The 19,724-nt window shown below is 39.4% G+C and overlaps 1 protein-coding gene across 1 annotated transcript in view; it reads right to left on the bottom strand.

Annotated features, from left to right (window-relative positions):
- Window positions 1-576: 576 nt before the first annotated feature.
- Window positions 577-19,724, bottom strand: part of LOC137259936 (uncharacterized) — a 142,731-nt gene continuing 123,583 nt past the window's right edge. The window contains exons 2-3 of the mRNA XM_067797589.1: window positions 1,801-1,887; window positions 577-1,512 (exon numbers count right to left, since the gene is read on the bottom strand). Coding sequence (XP_067653690.1) covers window positions 719-1,512; window positions 1,801-1,887 — 881 coding nt within the window. The 3' untranslated portion in view covers window positions 577-718. The remainder of the gene's footprint in view (window positions 1,513-1,800; window positions 1,888-19,724) is intronic.

The following is a 19,724-nucleotide window of genomic DNA, read 5'->3' as shown; positions in this document are numbered from 1 at the left end:
AACTTTCATTCCTCTGGACTGCTGGTTTTGTGTCCGGGCTAGTGACAGTTGAAGGTTACTAGCCCGGAGGGCTAGTGGCCATTTTAAGTTTAATTCTAACCCTGTTATATATGCGTAGTATATTTAGAATTTTATTGGACTTCAAAGTGAGGAAGGCCATATATGTCCCTGTGGCATCCAGGTGGTTAAGCAGAAGCGACGACCTGGTATTTGAGTAACACTGCTTGTGTTGTGAGGCAGCCGGCTGAGAAGACGACCCAGCACCTCTGTATGTTTGTGACGTCACCAGCAGTGTGACGTCACTGTCACTGTACAAATGGCGCCAAGTCAGCTGGGTGAACCTCGGCTCAGTCTTAGGTCACAGGGTGCAGCGACATATAAACAAACAAATTGTTGTTGTCTGTTTCACGATTCCCGATATTCTCTGAACAGAATTATTAAAATTAACACAGAATTACGTTAAGACGGGCGACATTTATGTACAATCACTCACCGTTTATGTTTATACTCAGTTTACAATTTTCCTACCTGATCATGCGAGGTTCCATAGACAAAACATGACAAAATGTCTGACAATTCATTCAACAACGTTTATTTAGACTCAAAAAGAAAAAAAAAAGGAAGCCACCTGAATCGTGACCCACGACTACGTGAACGGCACACACCACACCGCGTCAGTAACGACATGTGCTCCGTCTCCGTCCACACCGACACTGACTCAGTGTGCACCACGTGACACCAGGAGATCCACCACTCGCTGATGTCTGCCTCTCGCTACGTCGGCCGCTGTCTTCCCGTCGTTGTTCCTGTCGTTGATGTCCACCAGGTTCAGGTCCAATATCAGCTTCACCGTCTCCAGGTCGCCACCAATACAGGCATAGTGAAGGAAGTTGTCACCGCGTCTGTCCACCAGTGACACATCAGCCCCTCTACCCACCAGGAACTCCACCACGTCCCTGTGTCCCTCCCGTGCTGCCTCCATCACCGGTGTCTTGCTGTAATCTCCTCTACTGTTGATGTCCACCACGTTCATGGACAGTATCACCGTCTCCAGGTCTCCTCTATAACAGGCCCAGTGAAGGAAGTTGTTACCCCACTTGTCCACCAGTGACACATCAGCGCCTCTATCCACCAGGAACTTCAACACGTCCCCGTGTCCATACCGTGCTGCCATCATCACCGGTGTCATGCTGTACTGTCCTCTACTGTTGATGTCCACCACGTTCATGGACAGTATCAGCTTCACCGTCTCCAGGTCTCCACCTCTACAGGCCCAGTGAAGGAAGTTGTCACCGTCACTGTCCACCAGTGACACATCAGCGCCTCTACCCACCAGGAACTCCACCACATCCCTGTGTCTATAGTATGCTGCCTCCATCACTGGTGTCTTGCTGTACTGTCCTCTATAGTTGATGTCCACGTCACCCTCGGCCAGAATCCGCTTCACTGTCCTCAGGTCACCGCGCCTGCTGGCGTCGTAGAGGTCGCGGCTTGCTGCTGCTGATGGAGTCGCTGTAACACAAAGTAAACTGTCTACACCTGACATCTTTGTCACACATCTACAATGTTTACATCATGTTAATACGTGACTTGGACATTGCTACATCATTTAAACAATTCAACATGACGGGAATGTCAACATGTGGTTTCTGGAATTAACGATGGCGTGTTTAATACATAACTTTCAGTTAGAGTCAGATGTTGTAGCATTATTTTGTCACTTGAAAGTGTTGATGTTTGTTGAACTTTGACACGATGATAGTGCCAGTACAACTGTTGCTGCTGGGTTTTCCAACCTACCGTGTGTATCAGAGTCTTGTGTCGTCACTGGCGCCGGTGGAACCGTCTTGGTGGGTGTCAGATTCTCACTCGTGTCAGTCGTGGAGACTGAAACAGGGAATATGGTGTTCAGAACACTATACAAAGCACATAAGCATTTCTACTGCTGATCTGTTTTTGCCTTCCCTGATATGTTTTGCCTTTCAATATTATGTCCAAATACATCTGTTATAACAGATGGTTTAATTTGATGGATAATTCATTTCCTACGTATATTTTCACAGCTTCATTTAGTAAATTTAATAAGCTGTCCATTGCGCATCGACTGTTTGATAACAGTTGGGATCCTATTTGCTGAAATGTTTGAATTGTATAGATGTCTGACTTTTTTGGGTTGTTTTGTGTTAAATATGCACTTAAACAGTGACAACAAAACAATCAGTTCACCCTCAGAGCTAGGTTAGGTTAGCGATGCAAATACGGGGACTTCATATATAAGCATATATTATGTTCACATTGTGTGTTAATAGATAAACAAACAATTACTTCAGCACTTTTACTTACTCATAATTCCTCTTTATGGAATGACAACCGTTTTAGTTTGAATTCAGTAACCGTGGCTGGAATATTAAAAATTGCCTTTCCTAGATGTCCTAACCCTACTCTCTCTGTTAACTGTACCTGCAATTTTAGGCAACTCTGTAAATTCTAAAGTGAAGCGCATTAACGCTAATGTTTACCAAACAGTGTGAAGGACAACAGGGCAACCTGACTCGATGTTTGTGCAACACAGTTGTAATTTGTGTCAAACTCTGTGAAACTCTCACAAAATAGCAGAATACCGAGTAATAGTGGCACACAGAGCAATTGTCAAACAACTGCTTACCGAGGCGGACACTGCAGCTGACACAACTGTACTTGTCAATGGAAACAGTGTGCTTTGATAAACGACAAGGGTGGTAAAGGTCGAAATGTCGGTTGTCGGACATGCTTCGTCTGTTTCAATGTTAGAAATAACGAAAATACAGCCCAATAGGACTTCCATAATCTACTTTCCATCGAATTGTTGTTTTAATTGGTGCAAAAATGCACGAGGATACGTTTGGCCGTGTGCTACAGCGGGGTTGTAGGTCAATGTAATGCAGCAGCCCCGAGTAAAAAAAAAACACTGTACATTACATTTGAAATGAAATATTTGAGTGGACAGATGTCGGATGTAAATCCCACCAGGTCAAGGGTAACGGTAGGAAAGAGTACATAATCTGATTAAATAAAACGAGTCTATCAGGTGAAACGCTGCGTTGTTATGTTTTCCCCGACCCTCCATCGTCCCCCGTCGGTGACAGGCTAAACACAGGTCTGGGTGTAAACATTGTGTGAAGCAAACACTTGGTTCCTACACCATTCATGCTGCTTCACAGCAGTCATACAATATACATTTACACTATTTCATCTAATTCCACAAATCAGTTTAAAATCATAAGCTGAGAACTTACCCACCAATAACGCACGTCCTAACACGAGCGACACATCTCTCTGCTAGTTGAGAAATGCTTTTACTGGCGACGCCACGAAGCAGACCTGCCAGCTATGACGTCATTGTGACGTGTTAGGTTAGGAGCACGACAACGTTTGGCGCTCGACTACTTGGACTGATCAACAACTCGATATGGAAATATTTCCAATCGTCCCATGTTTGCTCTCTAGTTTTGTTTTAGTTTTTCTGATACAGTTCACGTTACCTGTGGCATGACATGGACAATTATATATTAGCATATCGGACACTTCTTAACTTGGTGTAATTCACCGACTGTTTGTATGGCTTAATTCCTAATTTATTTGTTTAAAAAATATAAAAGTTTACTTTCAAAATAGGTCATACGTGGATCTTGGTAGACCTCAAAGCCTTTGGGTGTAAATAGTTGCGATCACTCTGTCAACCAAGGACATTGAGGTACTTAAATTGAGCTAATACCCCTAAGTATAACCTTGAAAAACTAACTGGTTTTCTGAACCTGTTGCGTTTAGTATAGATTCTTTTCCACATCTCAGTTTAGTGTGAAAAAAAGATACCCATATTTAGTGTATGCTGGTTTTACTGTATGTTGTCCTACGTGTTGGCAGACATTCCCACCTCAGTTTAGCCCCCTGGATGCCACAGGAACATATATGTCGTTCCACTTCAATCCTCAGTTTAAATTCCACAAAAATTCTAAATATATCAAGCACACAAACATATTACACAGTTTTGAATTTTGTGGGTAATTTCCTGTTTTGTGATACCTTTCACTATTATCTCAGACAAAGGGATTAAATTTACCTTTCAAACCAGGCTTCGTCGTAAATATCACAGTTTTGAATTTTGTGGGTAATTTCCTGTTTTGTGATACCATTCACTATTATCTCAGACAAAGTGATTAAAATTACCTTTCAAAACAGGCTTCATCGTAAATATAGCTCTTTTATCGCAGCATTACTTGCTGTTTTTGCGAAATGTCAAAACAGGATAATTACCAGGTGTATTTGATTTAAAAAATCGCAGATCAGGTTTTCATGAAATCACTACTGCCGTTGCCGATGAACCCAGATGTTTTCGGAAATACACTTACACGAACGCCGAAGTGTGCTTTCCGCTATCTTGGGTAGTATTTACAAAATCACGTTTCTGCTTGAAATTCGAAAGTCACATTCTGAAAAAGCCTGAAAAGTCACTTTCTGCAAATAACTCTCCTTGTGAAATGATTTATAAGCCATGGTCCAACTTCTTGCTTGTGATCTAGTTCTCGACTCAATGTGCGCTGCGACAACTTGCTACATGTACAGACAGAACCACGTTTACACGTTGCCCTGGCCACCTTCATTTGAAAAAATGCCTATCGGTGACGACAAAAAGCCATTAACTGACACGTTTTGCTTTGATTTTTACTTGAGAAAAGCATGTTTTGTTTGATTCCCAAGTGCAGTGCGACTTTACATGATATAAATAAAGACTGAAAACGCCATGAAAAATCGGTTATATTGTCACGGCATTTCCTATGACAGAACCCGAGGAAGTGCTAGTTGAACTAGCAAGTCGTGGCATCTATGAAAATGCTTTGTATATGTTATCAACCCTTGAGTTATTTCCAACGGTAATTCTTTAACCATTGTGTGCGAAAAGATATTGACTTTATTATGTAGACACTGCAGGAAAATGTAAACCATTTGATGCTGACAACACTTAACCGTGTCATTTAATATGCTAGAGACTGAAATATGTTATCAATATGAATATATGTATTGTTTAGTTGTGTAATGACAAATAGAATTTGGAAAGTGCCCTTGAATGAGTACTTAACCTAATGGTGGTTTTACTTCTTCTGTATCTGAAATAGTATATTAAATAAATTAGTATTTCAATATTATTTCCTTCTATTAAAACTTAATAAAATCAAAACATTTTAATTTATACCCGTAATTCAGGATAATTAAAACGCAGTCATTGTAGAATTTTGCAGTGTTTTTGTGCATTATTTATCCATACATTGATTTTATATTTCATGCATCACAAACCGTTACAGACATAAAAAAGTTGATTTTAGTTATGTTCATGTTTATCGCATTTGAAAATTGGGTACATGTAGGCGATTATTGACATAATTCGTCCGTTACTGTTACTTTACAACTACTTGTCCATTGTTTCTCACTTCTCTCTGTACCTGCTAAATATTTGTGTTGTCAAAAAACTCAATCCCATCTTGTACCACCCATGAAATTTACATAAGAAAACTTTCAGCGTTTCACATTTCATGCACATCAGCTTCACGCCGTAGTGAATTACATGAATACACCCATATCGGCCGTAATACTAAAGCGATTTGAGTACATATACAATGATGCAGTTTTAAATGTGTGATACTGAGACATCTAGTGCCAGACTTAAATTACCGATTGCAAAACATGACCTGAAAACGATCAGCTGATTCCAGCTGCTCGCTTCGAACTGCCATATCGCCATTCTTGCAATGTAAGCAGTCATGACTATCCCAGGTGTATCACAGAATCATGGAATATATGTTTCAGGATATAACACTTGATGTATCATCGTGAGAGGGAATAGATATACGGTCAATGCACAGGAGTGAACGTTACCAGCGAAGGTGAAAGCTACAGTTGTCAACTGTCTCTAAATGTAATAGCAGGGACAAACTATATAGTTGTAGATTATCCCTGGTAATAGTAACACGTAAGGCACACATCGCGCATACACATGTGTCGTCATTTTAAGTCTGGACCGTCTGGAACAGCGCACCTATGAAGGGAAGATAAATTCTACAGGACCTCGACTCCCGTTACGTTTTAGAATTAAACTACAACTGGTCTTTGTCACCAATACCAACTCTTTCAATAAAACGAAAGCTAATTGATTTGAAAACAAACGCTGTGCTTTTTTCAAATGTAAACAATGGCAAATTCCGATTTTACACTGCATGTCATGTTCTGAAATGTTACGACATCCATTCATTGCTCGTCATGGCTTAGTAACTTTAGAATATGTATAGAAAGAGCATCGTAGCAAGACAGGAAGTTAAACATAGATACAATGCAATGATTTGGAATGCAATGCAACTCAAAAGAATTGCACAATGCCAGTTAGAAAGTGGTCAAATGTAACATACAGTATGGTTCAAAATTATTGAGAATAGCTAAAGCATTTCATATTATTAAACGAGAACAAATCAGATAAAATTGAATGTATTGTGAAAGTGAACTGACCTTTTCATGTTGTGTAGGTAACAATTTAATATTTTATCAAGTCTCCTTGAGCTTCACGGCACAGTCTAAGACGGGTAGGCATACCTCCTATCAGAGAGGTTAGTGTCTCGTGAGTTATGCTGTCCCAGTATCGGACCACTTCTCTCTTCAGGTCTTCAATTTTTGTCAACCCCTTTTGATTCACACATTCCTTCATCATCCCCTAGATGTTCTCAATGGGATTTAAGTCAGGGCTATATGCAGGAAATGGTAATGCAGTCACATTTTCCCCCTGAATCCACTGCTTGGCATGTTTTTCGGTGTGTTTAGGATAATTATCTTGCTGCAAAATCCAGTCATTTCCATAAAACACATGTGCACTTGGAAGGAGAAAATTATCTAATATGTTAGTGTAGCGTTGACTTGTCAGATTTCCCTCAAACACACACAGCGGGGTCGTTCCTAATAAGGATATCCCTCCCCATACATGAAACTGTGGGCTGTATTTAGGTCGTCGATACAACGGTGCTGACGCAGACTTTGTCCATATTTTCACATTATTGGGATATACCCATATTGAGCTTTCATCAGTAAAAATCACATTTTCCCAGGCAAAGTTTTCATGTGCCAAACACCACTCAACACGCCTGTCTTTATGTTCTTGTTTCATGAGAGGAGAAGGAATTCCAGTCTTTTTCTCCCATCCAAGATCAATCAAATTTCTTCTAACTGTAGATTTTGATACAACTGTTGATCCCCTTTCTATCATTTCATACCTGATGTTTGAGATGCTTGCCCTTTGCTTTTTAGACGCTAAAATTCCCAGCCGGACGCGATCTGAGAAGTCCAATTTTCTGGGTCTCCCTGCTCCTTTCTGGTGCCCCAAATCCTTTCCCTCTTTAAAATTCTTCCTAATCCTATACACAGTAGAAAGAGGAATTCCTGTTCTCTCTGCCAATGTATTTACATCATCAATTCCTTGATTACACAACTCAAAAATCAACCTTCTTTTATCTTCAGCAGACATTGTTGGCAGTGCTGATGAAAATGACGTCTGCTACAAATTCAGGGGAGGTAACTCTAATTGTACTATACTCAGTAGGCCAAGATGAGTTACCTCCCTTATACCATTACTTAGTTTGAAGTGTCAGTGAATCAGTTGAGGTGTTAGGATAGCTCAAAGTAAGAAGAAAAATTCTCAATAATTATGAACCAGACTATATATCATATTTGGGATTACGCCATGTTGGTAAAGTACAAATTCTAGTACGATACCCACGTCGCTGTAGCTGAGTAGACTAGGTGGCTGACTTTGTGAGCTGGCGATTAGGTGCCTGACTCTGATTACTTATATCTCATATTTATGTACACACGGTCACTGAGTCCTCGCAAATAATATGCCCCCTTGTCTATGAAGCCGCCATTTTGTAAGAAATAGGTCAACGATAGTGATGTCATGCGTCAACATTGTTGTACATATAAGGCAATTTGTTTTAGGTGAAGATCTCGGCATCTAGGGTCTAGGTGTGAAGTACATACCGAGACAGAGTCCACCATAGACATCATGTATGTTGTATTTATGTGCGAGTGTACATGCGCTGTGCAACTGCGACGCATAAAAAGACTTGTTTTCTTTTCTTTTCCAAAGGGTCTCTAACTGTCTTATGTGGTTATATTGCGCCATGGATTAAATTTCTCCTCCACAAACGGTGGCGATATAACCAGTATATAGTACATGACTTTGTATGTTCAGTAGCCATAAGTCGTCCGCCTATTCAAATGGTCGTAGTTAGTCGCCTGTTAATTTCATGTCATGATTATTGTGTACTACAAAAATAAATGAAGGTAAACCATGGGTTTCTATCTATGGACAGCGCTTGTCATGGTATCACCCAATAGTAATAACCTGGTGATTTATTTCATCATTTTCATGACAACTATACTTCTGATGTCCAGTTCCTAACTGAATCAGTAAGTTCACTCAAATATGTAGAGATACAGAGATGAATTAGTGCGATCACAGCAGAGTTGAAACTCGAATTTTACAGGCAGTACACTCACAACATCAGCGTTAAACACGTGAGAAGTACTAATACAAATAATGCCAGGCATAAAACTAAAAAGACTGGAGCAACAGCTGTCAAGCTGGGTGGAGGTTCAATATACAGAGTGGTCAATGATCTAGACACACTGGCTGATCTTGATGTTTGGTGTTACTTTGTTCTCAAACAGACAAGCAGACATGTAAGCTCTTATATACACCGGGTCTTGACTGCTGACTGCAGATGAATATGCTGTGTCGGATTTACTTGCTAGCCCAACTTTTGCATGCTTTGTAAGTCCTTATATACACTGGGTTATGCCTGCTATCACAACGTTAATATGCCTTGTAAGCTCGCATGTACACTGGGTTATGCCTGCCAACTCCATATTAATATGCCTTGTAAGCCCTTATGTACACTGGGTCAAAGCTGCTAACTTTACGTTAATATGCCTTGTTAAGCCCTTATATACACTGGGTCATAGGTGTTAACTCTACGTCAATATGCCTTGTTAAGCCCTTATGTACACTGGGTCAAAGCTGTTAACTCTACGTTAATATGCCTTGTTAAGCCCTTATATACACTGGGTCATAGCTGTTAACTCTACGTTAATATGCCTTGCTAAGTCCTTATGTACACTGGGTCATAGCTGTTAACTCTACGTTAATATGCCTTGTAAGACCTTATGTACAGTGGGTCATACCTGTTAACTCTACGTTAATATGCCTTGAAAGCCCTTATATACACTGGGTCATAGCTGTTAACTCTACGTCAATATGCCTTGTTAAGCCCTTATGTACACTGGGTCAAAGCTTTTAACTCTACGTGAATATGCCTTGTTAAGCCCTTATATACACTGGGTCATAGATGTCAACTCTACGTTAATATGCCTTGTTAAGCCCTTATGTACACTGGGTCAAAGCTGTTAACTCTACGTTAATATGCCTTGTTAAGCCCTTATATACACTGGGTCATAGATGTTGACTCTACGTTTATATGCCTTTTAAGCCCTTATATACACTGGGTCATAGCTGTTAACTCTACGTTAATATGCCTTGTCAAGCCCTTATATACACTGGGTCATAGCTGTTAACTCTACGTCAATATGCCTTGTAAGCCCTTATGTACACTGGGTCATAGCTGTTAACTCTACGTTAATATGCCTTGTTAAGCCCTTATATACACTGGGTCATAGCTGTTAACTCTACGTGAATATGCCTTGTTAAGTCCTTATATACACTGGGTCACAGCTGTTAACTCTACGTCAATATGCCTTGTAAGTCCTTATGTACACTGGGTCATAGCTGTTAACTCTACGTTAATATGCCTTGTTAAGTCCTTATATACACTGGGTCATAGCTGTTAACTCTACGTGAATATGCCTTGTTAAGTCCTTATATACACTGGGTCATAGCTGTTAACTCTACGTCAATATGCCTTGTCAAGCCCTTATATACACTGGGTCATAGCTGTTAACTCTACGTCAATATGCCTTGTTAAGTCCTTATGTACACTGGGTCATAGCTGTCAACTCTACGTTAATATGCCTTGTTAAGCCTTTATATACACTGGGTCAAAGCTGTTAACTTTTCGTCAATATGCCTTGTTAAGCCTTTATATACACTGGGTCATAGCTGTTAACTCTACGTCAATATGCCTTGTAAGACCTTATGTACACTGGGTCATAGCTGTTAACTCTACGTCAATATACCTTGTTAAGCCCTGATATACACTGGGTCATAGATGTTGACTCTACGTTTATATGCCTTGTTAAGCAATTATATACACTGGGTCATAGCTGTTAACTCTACGTTTATATGCCTTGTTAAGCCCTTATATACACTGGGTCATAGATGTCAACACTACGTTAATACGCCTTGTTAAGCCCTTATATACACTGGGTGAAAGCTGTTAACTCTACATTAATATGCCTTGTAAGACCTTATGTACACTGGGTCATAGCTGTTATCTCTACGTTAATATGCCCTGTTACGCCCTTATATACACTGGGTCATAGATGTTAACTCTACGTTAAAATGCCTTGTTAAGCCCTTATATACACTGGCTCATAGCTGTTAACTCTACGTTAATGTGCCTTGTTAAACCCTTATATACATTGGGACATAGCTGTTAACTCTACGTTAATATGCCTTGTTAAGCAATTATATACACTGGGTCATAGATGTTAACTCTACGTCAATATGCCTTGTCAAGCCCTTATATACACTATGTCAAAGCTGTTAACTCTACGTCAATATGCCTTGTTAAGCCCTTATATACACTGGGCCATAGCTGTTACCTCTACGTTAATATGCCTTGTTAAGCAATTATATACACTGGGTCATAGATGTTAACTCTACGTCAATATGCCTTGTTAAGCCCTTATATACACTATGTCAAAGCTGTTAACTCTACGTTAATATGCCTTGTTTAGCCCTTATATACACTGGGTCATAGATATTAACAGTACGTTAATATGGCTTGTAAGACCTTATGTACACTGGGTCATAGCTGTTAACTCTACGTTAATATGCCTTGTTAAGCCCTTATATACACTGGGTCATAGATGTTAACTCTACGTTAATATGCCTTGTTAAGCCCTTATATACACTGGGTCATAGCTGTTAACTCTACGTTAATATGCCTTGTTAAGCCCTTATGTACACTGGGTCAAACTGTTAACTCTACGCCAACTTGCCTTGTAAAGACTTTATATACACTGGGTCATAGCTGTTAACTCTACGTTAATATGCCTTGTAAGCCCTTATGTACACTGGGTCATAGCTGTTAACTCTACGTCAACATGCCTTGTTAAGCCCTTATATACACTGGGTCATAGCTGTTAACTCTACGTTAATATGCCTTGTAAAGCCCTTATATACACTGGGTCATAGCTGTTAACTCTACGTTAATATGCCTTGCTAAGTCCTTATGTACACTGGGTCATAGCTGTTAACTCTACGTTAATATGCCTTGTAAGACCTTATGTACACTGGGTCATACCTGTTAACTCTACGTTAATATGCCTTGAAAGCCCTTATATACACTGGGTCATAGCTGTTAACTCTACGTCAATATGCCTTGTTAAGCCCTTATGTACACTGGGTCAAAGCTTTTAACTCTACGTGAATATGCCTTGTTAAGCCCTTATATACACTGGGTCATAGATGTTAACTCTACGTTAATATGCCTTGTTAAGCCCTTATGTACACTGGGTCAAAGCTGTTAACTCTACGTTAATATGCCTTGTTAAGCCCTTATATACACTGGGTCATAGATGTTGACTCTACGTTTATATGCCTTTTAAGCCCTTATATACACTGGGTCATAGCTGTTAACTCTACGTTAATATGCCTTGTCAAGCCCTTATATACACTGGGTCATAGCTGTTAACTCTACGTCAATATGCCTTGTAAGCCCTTATGTACACTGGGTCATAGCTGTTAACTCTACGTTAATATGCCTTGTTAAGCCCTTATATACACTGGGTCATAGCTGTTAACTCTACGTGAATATGCCTTGTTAAGTCCTGATATACACTGGGTCACAGCTGTTAACTCTACGTCAATATGCCTTGTAAGTCCTTATGTACACTGGGTCATAGCTGTTAACTCTACGTTAATATGCCTTGTTAAGTCCTTATATACACTGGGTCATAGCTGTTAACTCTATGTGAATATGCCTTGTTAAGTCCTTATATACACTGGGTCATAGCTGTTAACTCTACGTCAATATGCCTTGTCAAGCCCTTATATACACTGGGTCATAGCTGTTAACTCTACGTCAATATGCCTTGTTAAGTCCTTATGTACACTGGGTCATAGCTGTCAACTCTACGTTAATATGCCTTGTTAAGCCTTCATATACACTGGGTCAAAGCTGTTAACTTTTCGTCAATATGCCTTGTTAAGCCTTTATATACACTGGGTCATAGCTGTTAACTCTACGTCAACATGCCTTGTAAGACCTTATGTACACTGGGTCATAGCTGTTAACTCTACGTCAATATACCTTGTTAAGCCCTGATATACACTGGGTCATAGATGTTGACTCTACGTTTATATGCCTTGTTAAGCAATTATATACACTGGGTCATAGCTGTTAACTCTACGTTTATATGCCTTGTTAAGCCCTTATATACACTGGGTCATAGATGTCAACACTACGTTAATACGCCTTGTTAAGCCCTTATATACACTGGGTGAAAGCTGTTAACTCTACATTAATATGCCTTGTAAGACCTTATGTACACTGGGTCATAGCTGTTATCTCTACGTTAATATGCCCTGTTACGCCCTTATATACACTGGGTCATAGATGTTAACTCTACGTTAAAATGCCTTGTTAAGCCCTTATATACACTGGCTCATAGCTGTTAACTCTACGTTAATGTGCCTTGTTAAACCCTTATATACATTGGGACATAGCTGTTAACTCTACGTTAATATGCCTTGTTAAGCAATTATATACACTGGGTCATAGATGTTAACTCTACGTCAATATGCCTTGTCAAGCCCTTATATACACTATGTCAAAGCTGTTAACTCTACGTCAATATGCCTTGTTAAGCCCTTATATACACTGGGCCATAGCTGTTAACTCTACGTTAATATGCCTTGTTAAGCAATTATATACACTGGGTCATAGATGTTGACTCTACGTCAATATGCCTTGTTAAGCCCTTATATACACTATGTCAAAGCTGTTAACTCTACGTTAATATGCCTTGTTTAGCCTTTATATACACTGGGTCATAGATATTAGCAGTACGTTAATATGGCTTGTAAGACCTTATGTACACTGGGTCATAGCTGTTAACTCTACGTTAATATGCCTTGTTAAGCCCTTATATACACTGGGTCATAGATGTTAACTCTACGTTAATATGCCTTGTTAAGCCCTTATATACACTGGGTCATAGCTGTTAACTCTATGTTAATATGCCTTGTTAAGCCCTTATGTACACTGGGTCAAACTGTTAACTCTACGCCAACTTGCCTTGTAAAGACTTTATATACACTGGGTCATAGCTGTTAACTCTACGTTAATATGCCTTGTAAGCCCTTATGTACACTGGGTCATAGCTGTTAACTCTACGTCAACATGCCTTGTTAAGTCCTTATGTACACTGGGTCATAGCTGTTAACTCTACGTCAATATGCCTTGTTAAGTCCTTATGTACACTGGGTCATAGCTGTTAACTATACGTCAATATGCCTTGTTAAGTCCTTATGTACACTGGGTCATAGCTGTTAACTCTAAGTCAATATGCCTTGTTAAGTCCTTATATACACTGGGTCATAGCTGTTAACTCTACGTTAATATGCCTTGTTAAGTCCTTATATACACTGGGTCATAGCTGTTAACTCTACGTCAATATGCCTTGTAAGTCCTTATGTACACTGGGTCATAGCTGTTAACTCTACGTCAACATGCCTTGTTAAGTCCTTATGTACACTGGGTCATAGCTGTTAACTCTACGTCAATATGCCTTGTAAGCCCTTATGTACACTGGGTCATAGCTGTTAACTCTACCTTAATATGCTTTGTTAAGCCCTTATATACACTGGGTCATAGCTGTTTACTCTACGTGAATATGCCTTGTTAAGTCCTTATATACACTGGGTCATAGCTGTTAACTCTACGTCAATATGCCTTGTAAACCCTTATGTACACTGGGTCATAGCTGTTAACTCTACGTTAATATGACTTGTTAAGTCCTTATGTACACTGGGTCATAGCTGTTAACTCTACGTCAATATGCCTTGTAAGCCCTTATGTACACTGGGTCATAGCTGTTAACTCTACGTTAATATGCTTTGTTAAGCCCTTATATACACTGGGTCATAGCTGTTTACTCTACGTGAATATGCCTTGTTAAGTCCTTATATACACTGGGTCATAGCTGTTAACTCTACGTCAATATGCCTTGTAAACCCTTATGTACACTGGGTCATAGCTGTTAACTCTACGTTAATATGCCTTGTTAAGCCCTTATATACACTGGGTCATAGCTGTTAACTCTACGTTAATGTGCCTTGTTAAACCCTTATATACATTGGGACATAGCTGTTAACTCTACGTTAATATGCCTTGTTAAGCAATTATATACACTGGGTCATAGATGTTAACTCTACGTCAATATGCCTTGTCAAGCCCTTATATACACTATGTCAAAGCTGTTAACTCTACGTCAATATGCCTTGTTAAGCCCTTATATACACTGGGCCATAGCTGTTAACTCTACGTTAATATGCCTTGTTAAGCAATTATATACACTGGGTCATAGATGTTAACTCTACGTCAATATGCCTTGTTAAGCCCTTATATACACTGGGTCATAGATGTTAACTCTACGTTAAAATGCCTTGTTAAGCCCTTATATACACTGGCTCATAGCTGTTAACTCTACGTTTATGTGCCTTGTTAAACCCTTATATACATTGGGACATAGCTGTTAACTCTACGTTAATATGCCTTGTTAAGCAATTATATACACTGGGTCATAGATGTTAACTCTACGTCAATATGCCTTGTCAAGCCCTTATATACACTATGTCAAAGCTGTTAACTCTACGTCAATATGCCTTGTTAAGCCCTTATATACACTGGGCCATAGCTGTTAACTCTACGTTAATATGCCTTGTTAAGCAATTATATACACTGGGTCATAGATGTTAACTCTACGTCAATATGCCTTGTTAAGCCCTTATATACACTATGTCAAAGCTGTTAACTCTACGTTAATATGCCTTGTTTAGCCCTTATATACACTGGGTCATAGATATTAGCAGTACGTTAATATGGCTTGTAAGACCTTATGTACACTGGGTCATAGCTGTTAACTCTACGTTAATATGCCTTGTTAAGCCCTTATATACACTGGGTCATAGATGTTAACTCTACGTTAATATGCCTTGTTAAGCAATTATATACACTGGGTCATAGCTGTTAACTCTATGTTAATATGCCTTGTTAAGCCCTTATGTACACTGGGTCAAACTGTTAACTCTACGCCAACTTGCCTTGTAAAGACTTTATATACACTGGGTCATAGCTGTTAACTCTACGTTAATATGCCTTGTAAGCCCTTATGTACACTGGGTCATAGCTGTTAACTCTACGTCAACATGCCTTGTTAAGCCCTTATATACACTGGGTCATAGCTGTTAACTCTACGTTAATATGCCTTGTAAAGCCCTTATATACACTGGGTCATAGCTGTTAACTCTACGTTAATATGCCTTGCTAAGTCCTTATGTACACTGGGTCATAGCTGTTAACTCTACGTTAATATGCCTTGTAAGACCTTATGTACACTGGGTCATACCTGTTAACTCTACGTTAATATGCCTTGAAAGCCCTTATATACACTGGGTCATAGCTGTTAACTCTACGTCAATATGCCTTGTTAAGCCCTTATGTACACTGGGTCAAAGCTTTTAACTCTACGTGAATATGCCTTGTTAAGCCCTTATATACACTGGGTCATAGATGTTAACTCTACGTTAATATGCCTTGTTAAGCCCTTATGTACACTGGGTCAAAGCTGTTAACTCTACGTTAATATGCCTTGTTAAGCCCTTATATACACTGGGTCATAGATGTTGACTCTACGTTTATATGCCTTTTAAGCCCTTATATACACTGGGTCATAGCTGTTAACTCTACGTTAATATGCCTTGTCAAGCCCTTATATACACTGGGTCATAGCTGTTAACTCTACGTCAATATGCCTTGTAAGCCCTTATGTACACTGGGTCATAGCTGTTAACTCTACGTTAATATGCCTTGTTAAGCCCTTATATACACTGGGTCATAGCTGTTAACTCTACGTGAATATGCCTTGTTAAGTCCTGATATACACTGGGTCACAGCTGTTAACTCTACGTCAATATGCCTTGTAAGTCCTTATGTACACTGGGTCATAGCTGTTAACTCTACGTTAATATGCCTTGTTAAGTCCTTATATACACTGGGTCATAGCTGTTAACTCTATGTGAATATGCCTTGTTAAGTCCTTATATACACTGGGTCATAGCTGTTAACTCTACGTCAATATGCCTTGTCAAGCCCTTATATACACTGGGTCATAGCTGTTAACTCTACGTCAATATGCCTTGTTAAGTCCTTATGTACACTGGGTCATAGCTGTCAACTCTACGTTAATATGCCTTGTTAAGCCTTTATATACACTGGGTCAAAGCTGTTAACTTTTCGTCAATATGCCTTGTTAAGCCTTTATATACACTGGGTCATAGCTGTTAACTCTACGTCAACATGCCTTGTAAGACCTTATGTACACTGGGTCATAGCTGTTAACTCTACGTCAATATGCCTTGTTAAGCCCTGATATACACTGGGTCATAGATGTTGACTCTACGTTTATATGCCTTGTTAAGCAATTATATACACTGGGTCATAGCTGTTAACTCTACGTTTATATGCCTTGTTAAGCCCTTATATACACTGGGTCATAGATGTCAACACTACGTTAATACGCCTTGTTAAGCCCTTATATACACTGGGTGAAAGCTGTTAACTCTACATTAATATGCCTTGTAAGACCTTATGTACACTGGGTCATAGCTGTTATCTCTACGTTAATATGCCCTGTTACGCCCTTATATACACTGGGTCATAGATGTTAACTCTACGTTAAAATGCCTTGTTAAGCCCTTATATACACTGGCTCATAGCTGTTAACTCTACGTTAATGTGCCTTGTTAAACCCTTATATACATTGGGACATAGCTGTTAACTCTACGTTAATATGCCTTGTTAAGCAATTATATACACTGGGTCATAGATGTTAACTCTACGTCAATATGCCTTGTCAAGCCCTTATATACACTATGTCAAAGCTGTTAACTCTACGTCAATATGCCTTGTTAAGCCCTTATATACACTGGGCCATAGCTGTTAACTCTACGTTAATATGCCTTGTTAAGCAATTATATACACTGGGTCATAGATGTTGACTCTACGTCAATATGCCTTGTTAAGCCCTTATATACACTATGTCAAAGCTGTTAACTCTACGTTAATATGCCTTGTTTAGCCCTTATATACACTGGGTCATAGATATTAGCAGTACGTTAATATGGCTTGTAAGACCTTATGTACACTGGGTCATAGCTGTTAACTCTACGTTAATATGCCTTGTTAAGCCCTTATATACACTGGGTCATAGATGTTAACTCTACGTTAATATGCCTTGTTAAGCCCTTATATACACTGGGTCATAGCTGTTAACTCTATGTTAATATGCCTTGTTAAGCCCTTATGTACACTGGGTCAAACTGTTAACTCTACGCCAACTTGCCTTGTAAAGACTTTATATACACTGGGTCATAGCTGTTAACTCTACGTTAATATGCCTTGTAAGCCCTTATGTACACTGGGTCATAGCTGTTAACTCTACGTCAACATGCCTTGTTAAGTCCTTATGTACACTGGGTCATAGCTGTTAACTCTACGTCAATATGCCTTGTTAAGTCCTTATGTACACTGGGTCATAGCTGTTAACTCTACGTCAATATGCCTTGTTAAGTCCTTATGTACACTGGGTCATAGCTGTTAACTCTAAGTCAATATGCCTTGTTAAGTCCTTATATACACTGGGTCATAGCTGTTAACTCTACGTTAATATGCCTTGTTAAGTCCTTATATACACTGGGTCATAGCTGTTAACTCTACGTCAATATGCCTTGTAAGTCCTTATGTACACTGGGTCATAGCTGTTAACTCTACGTCAACATGCCTTGTTAAGTCCTTATGTACACTGGGTCATAGCTGTTAACTCTACGTCAATATGCCTTGTAAGCCCTTATGTACACTGGGTCATAGCTGTTAACTCTACCTTAATATGCTTTGTTAAGCCCTTATATACACTGGGTCATAGCTGTTTACTCTACGTGAATATGCCTTGTTAAGTCCTTATATACACTGGGTCATAGCTGTTAACTCTACGTCAATATGCCTTGTAAACCCTTATGTACACTGGGTCATAGCTGTTAACTCTACGTTAATATGCCTTGTTAAGTCCTCATGTACACTGGGTCATAGCTGTTAACTCTACGTCAATATGCCTTGTAAGCCCTTATGTACACTGGGTCATAGCTGTTAACTCTACGTTAATATGATTTGTTAAGCCCTTATATACACTGGGTCATAGCTGTTTACTCTACGTGAATATGCCTTGTTAAGTCCTTATATACACTGGGTCATAGCTGTTAACTCTACGTCAATATGCCTTGTAAACCCTTATGTACACTGGGTCATACCTGTTAACTCTACGTTAATATGCCTTGAAAGCCCTTATATACACTGGGTCATAGCTGTTAACTCTACGTCAATATGCCTTGTTAAGCCCTTATGTACACTGGGTCAAAGCTTTTAACTCTACGTGAATATGCCTTGTTAAGCCCTTATATACACTGGGTCATAGATGTTAACTCTACGTTAATATGCCTTGTTAAGCCCTTATGTACACTGGGTCAAAGCTGTTAACTCTACGTTAATATGCCTTGTTAAGCCCTTATATACACTGGGTCATAGATGTTGACTCTACGTTTATATGCCTTTTAAGCCCTTATATACACTGGGTCATAGCTGTTAACTCTACGTTAATATGCCTTGTCAAGCCCTTATATACACTGGGTCATAGCTGTTAACTCTACGTCAATATGCCTTGTAAGCCCTTATGTACACTGGGTCATAGCTGTTAACTCTACGTTAATATGCCTTGTTAAGCCCTTATATACACTGGGTCATAGCTGTTAACTCTACGTGAATATGCCTTGTTAAGTCCTGATATACACTGGGTCACAGCTGTTAACTCTACGTCAATATGCCTTGTAAGTCCTTATGTACACTGGGTCATAGCTGTTAACTCTACGTTAATATGCCTTGTTAAGTCCTTATATACACTGGGTCATAGCTGTTAACTCTATGTGAATATGCCTTGTTAAGTCCTTATATACACTGGGTCATAGCTGTTAACTCTACGTCAATATGCCTTGTCAAGCCCTTATATACACTGGGTCATAGCTGTTAACTCTACGTCAATATGCCTTGTTAAGTCCTTATGTACACTGGGTCATAGCTGTCAACTCTACGTTAATATGCCTTGTTAAGCCTTTATATACACTGGGTCAAAGCTGTTAA

This window comes from Haliotis asinina, chromosome 13 (genome assembly GCF_037392515.1).
Source record: "Haliotis asinina isolate JCU_RB_2024 chromosome 13, JCU_Hal_asi_v2, whole genome shotgun sequence".
Taxonomy (NCBI): domain Eukaryota; kingdom Metazoa; phylum Mollusca; class Gastropoda; order Lepetellida; family Haliotidae; genus Haliotis; species Haliotis asinina.
This window is presented reverse-complemented; position numbering and strand designations above follow the sequence as displayed.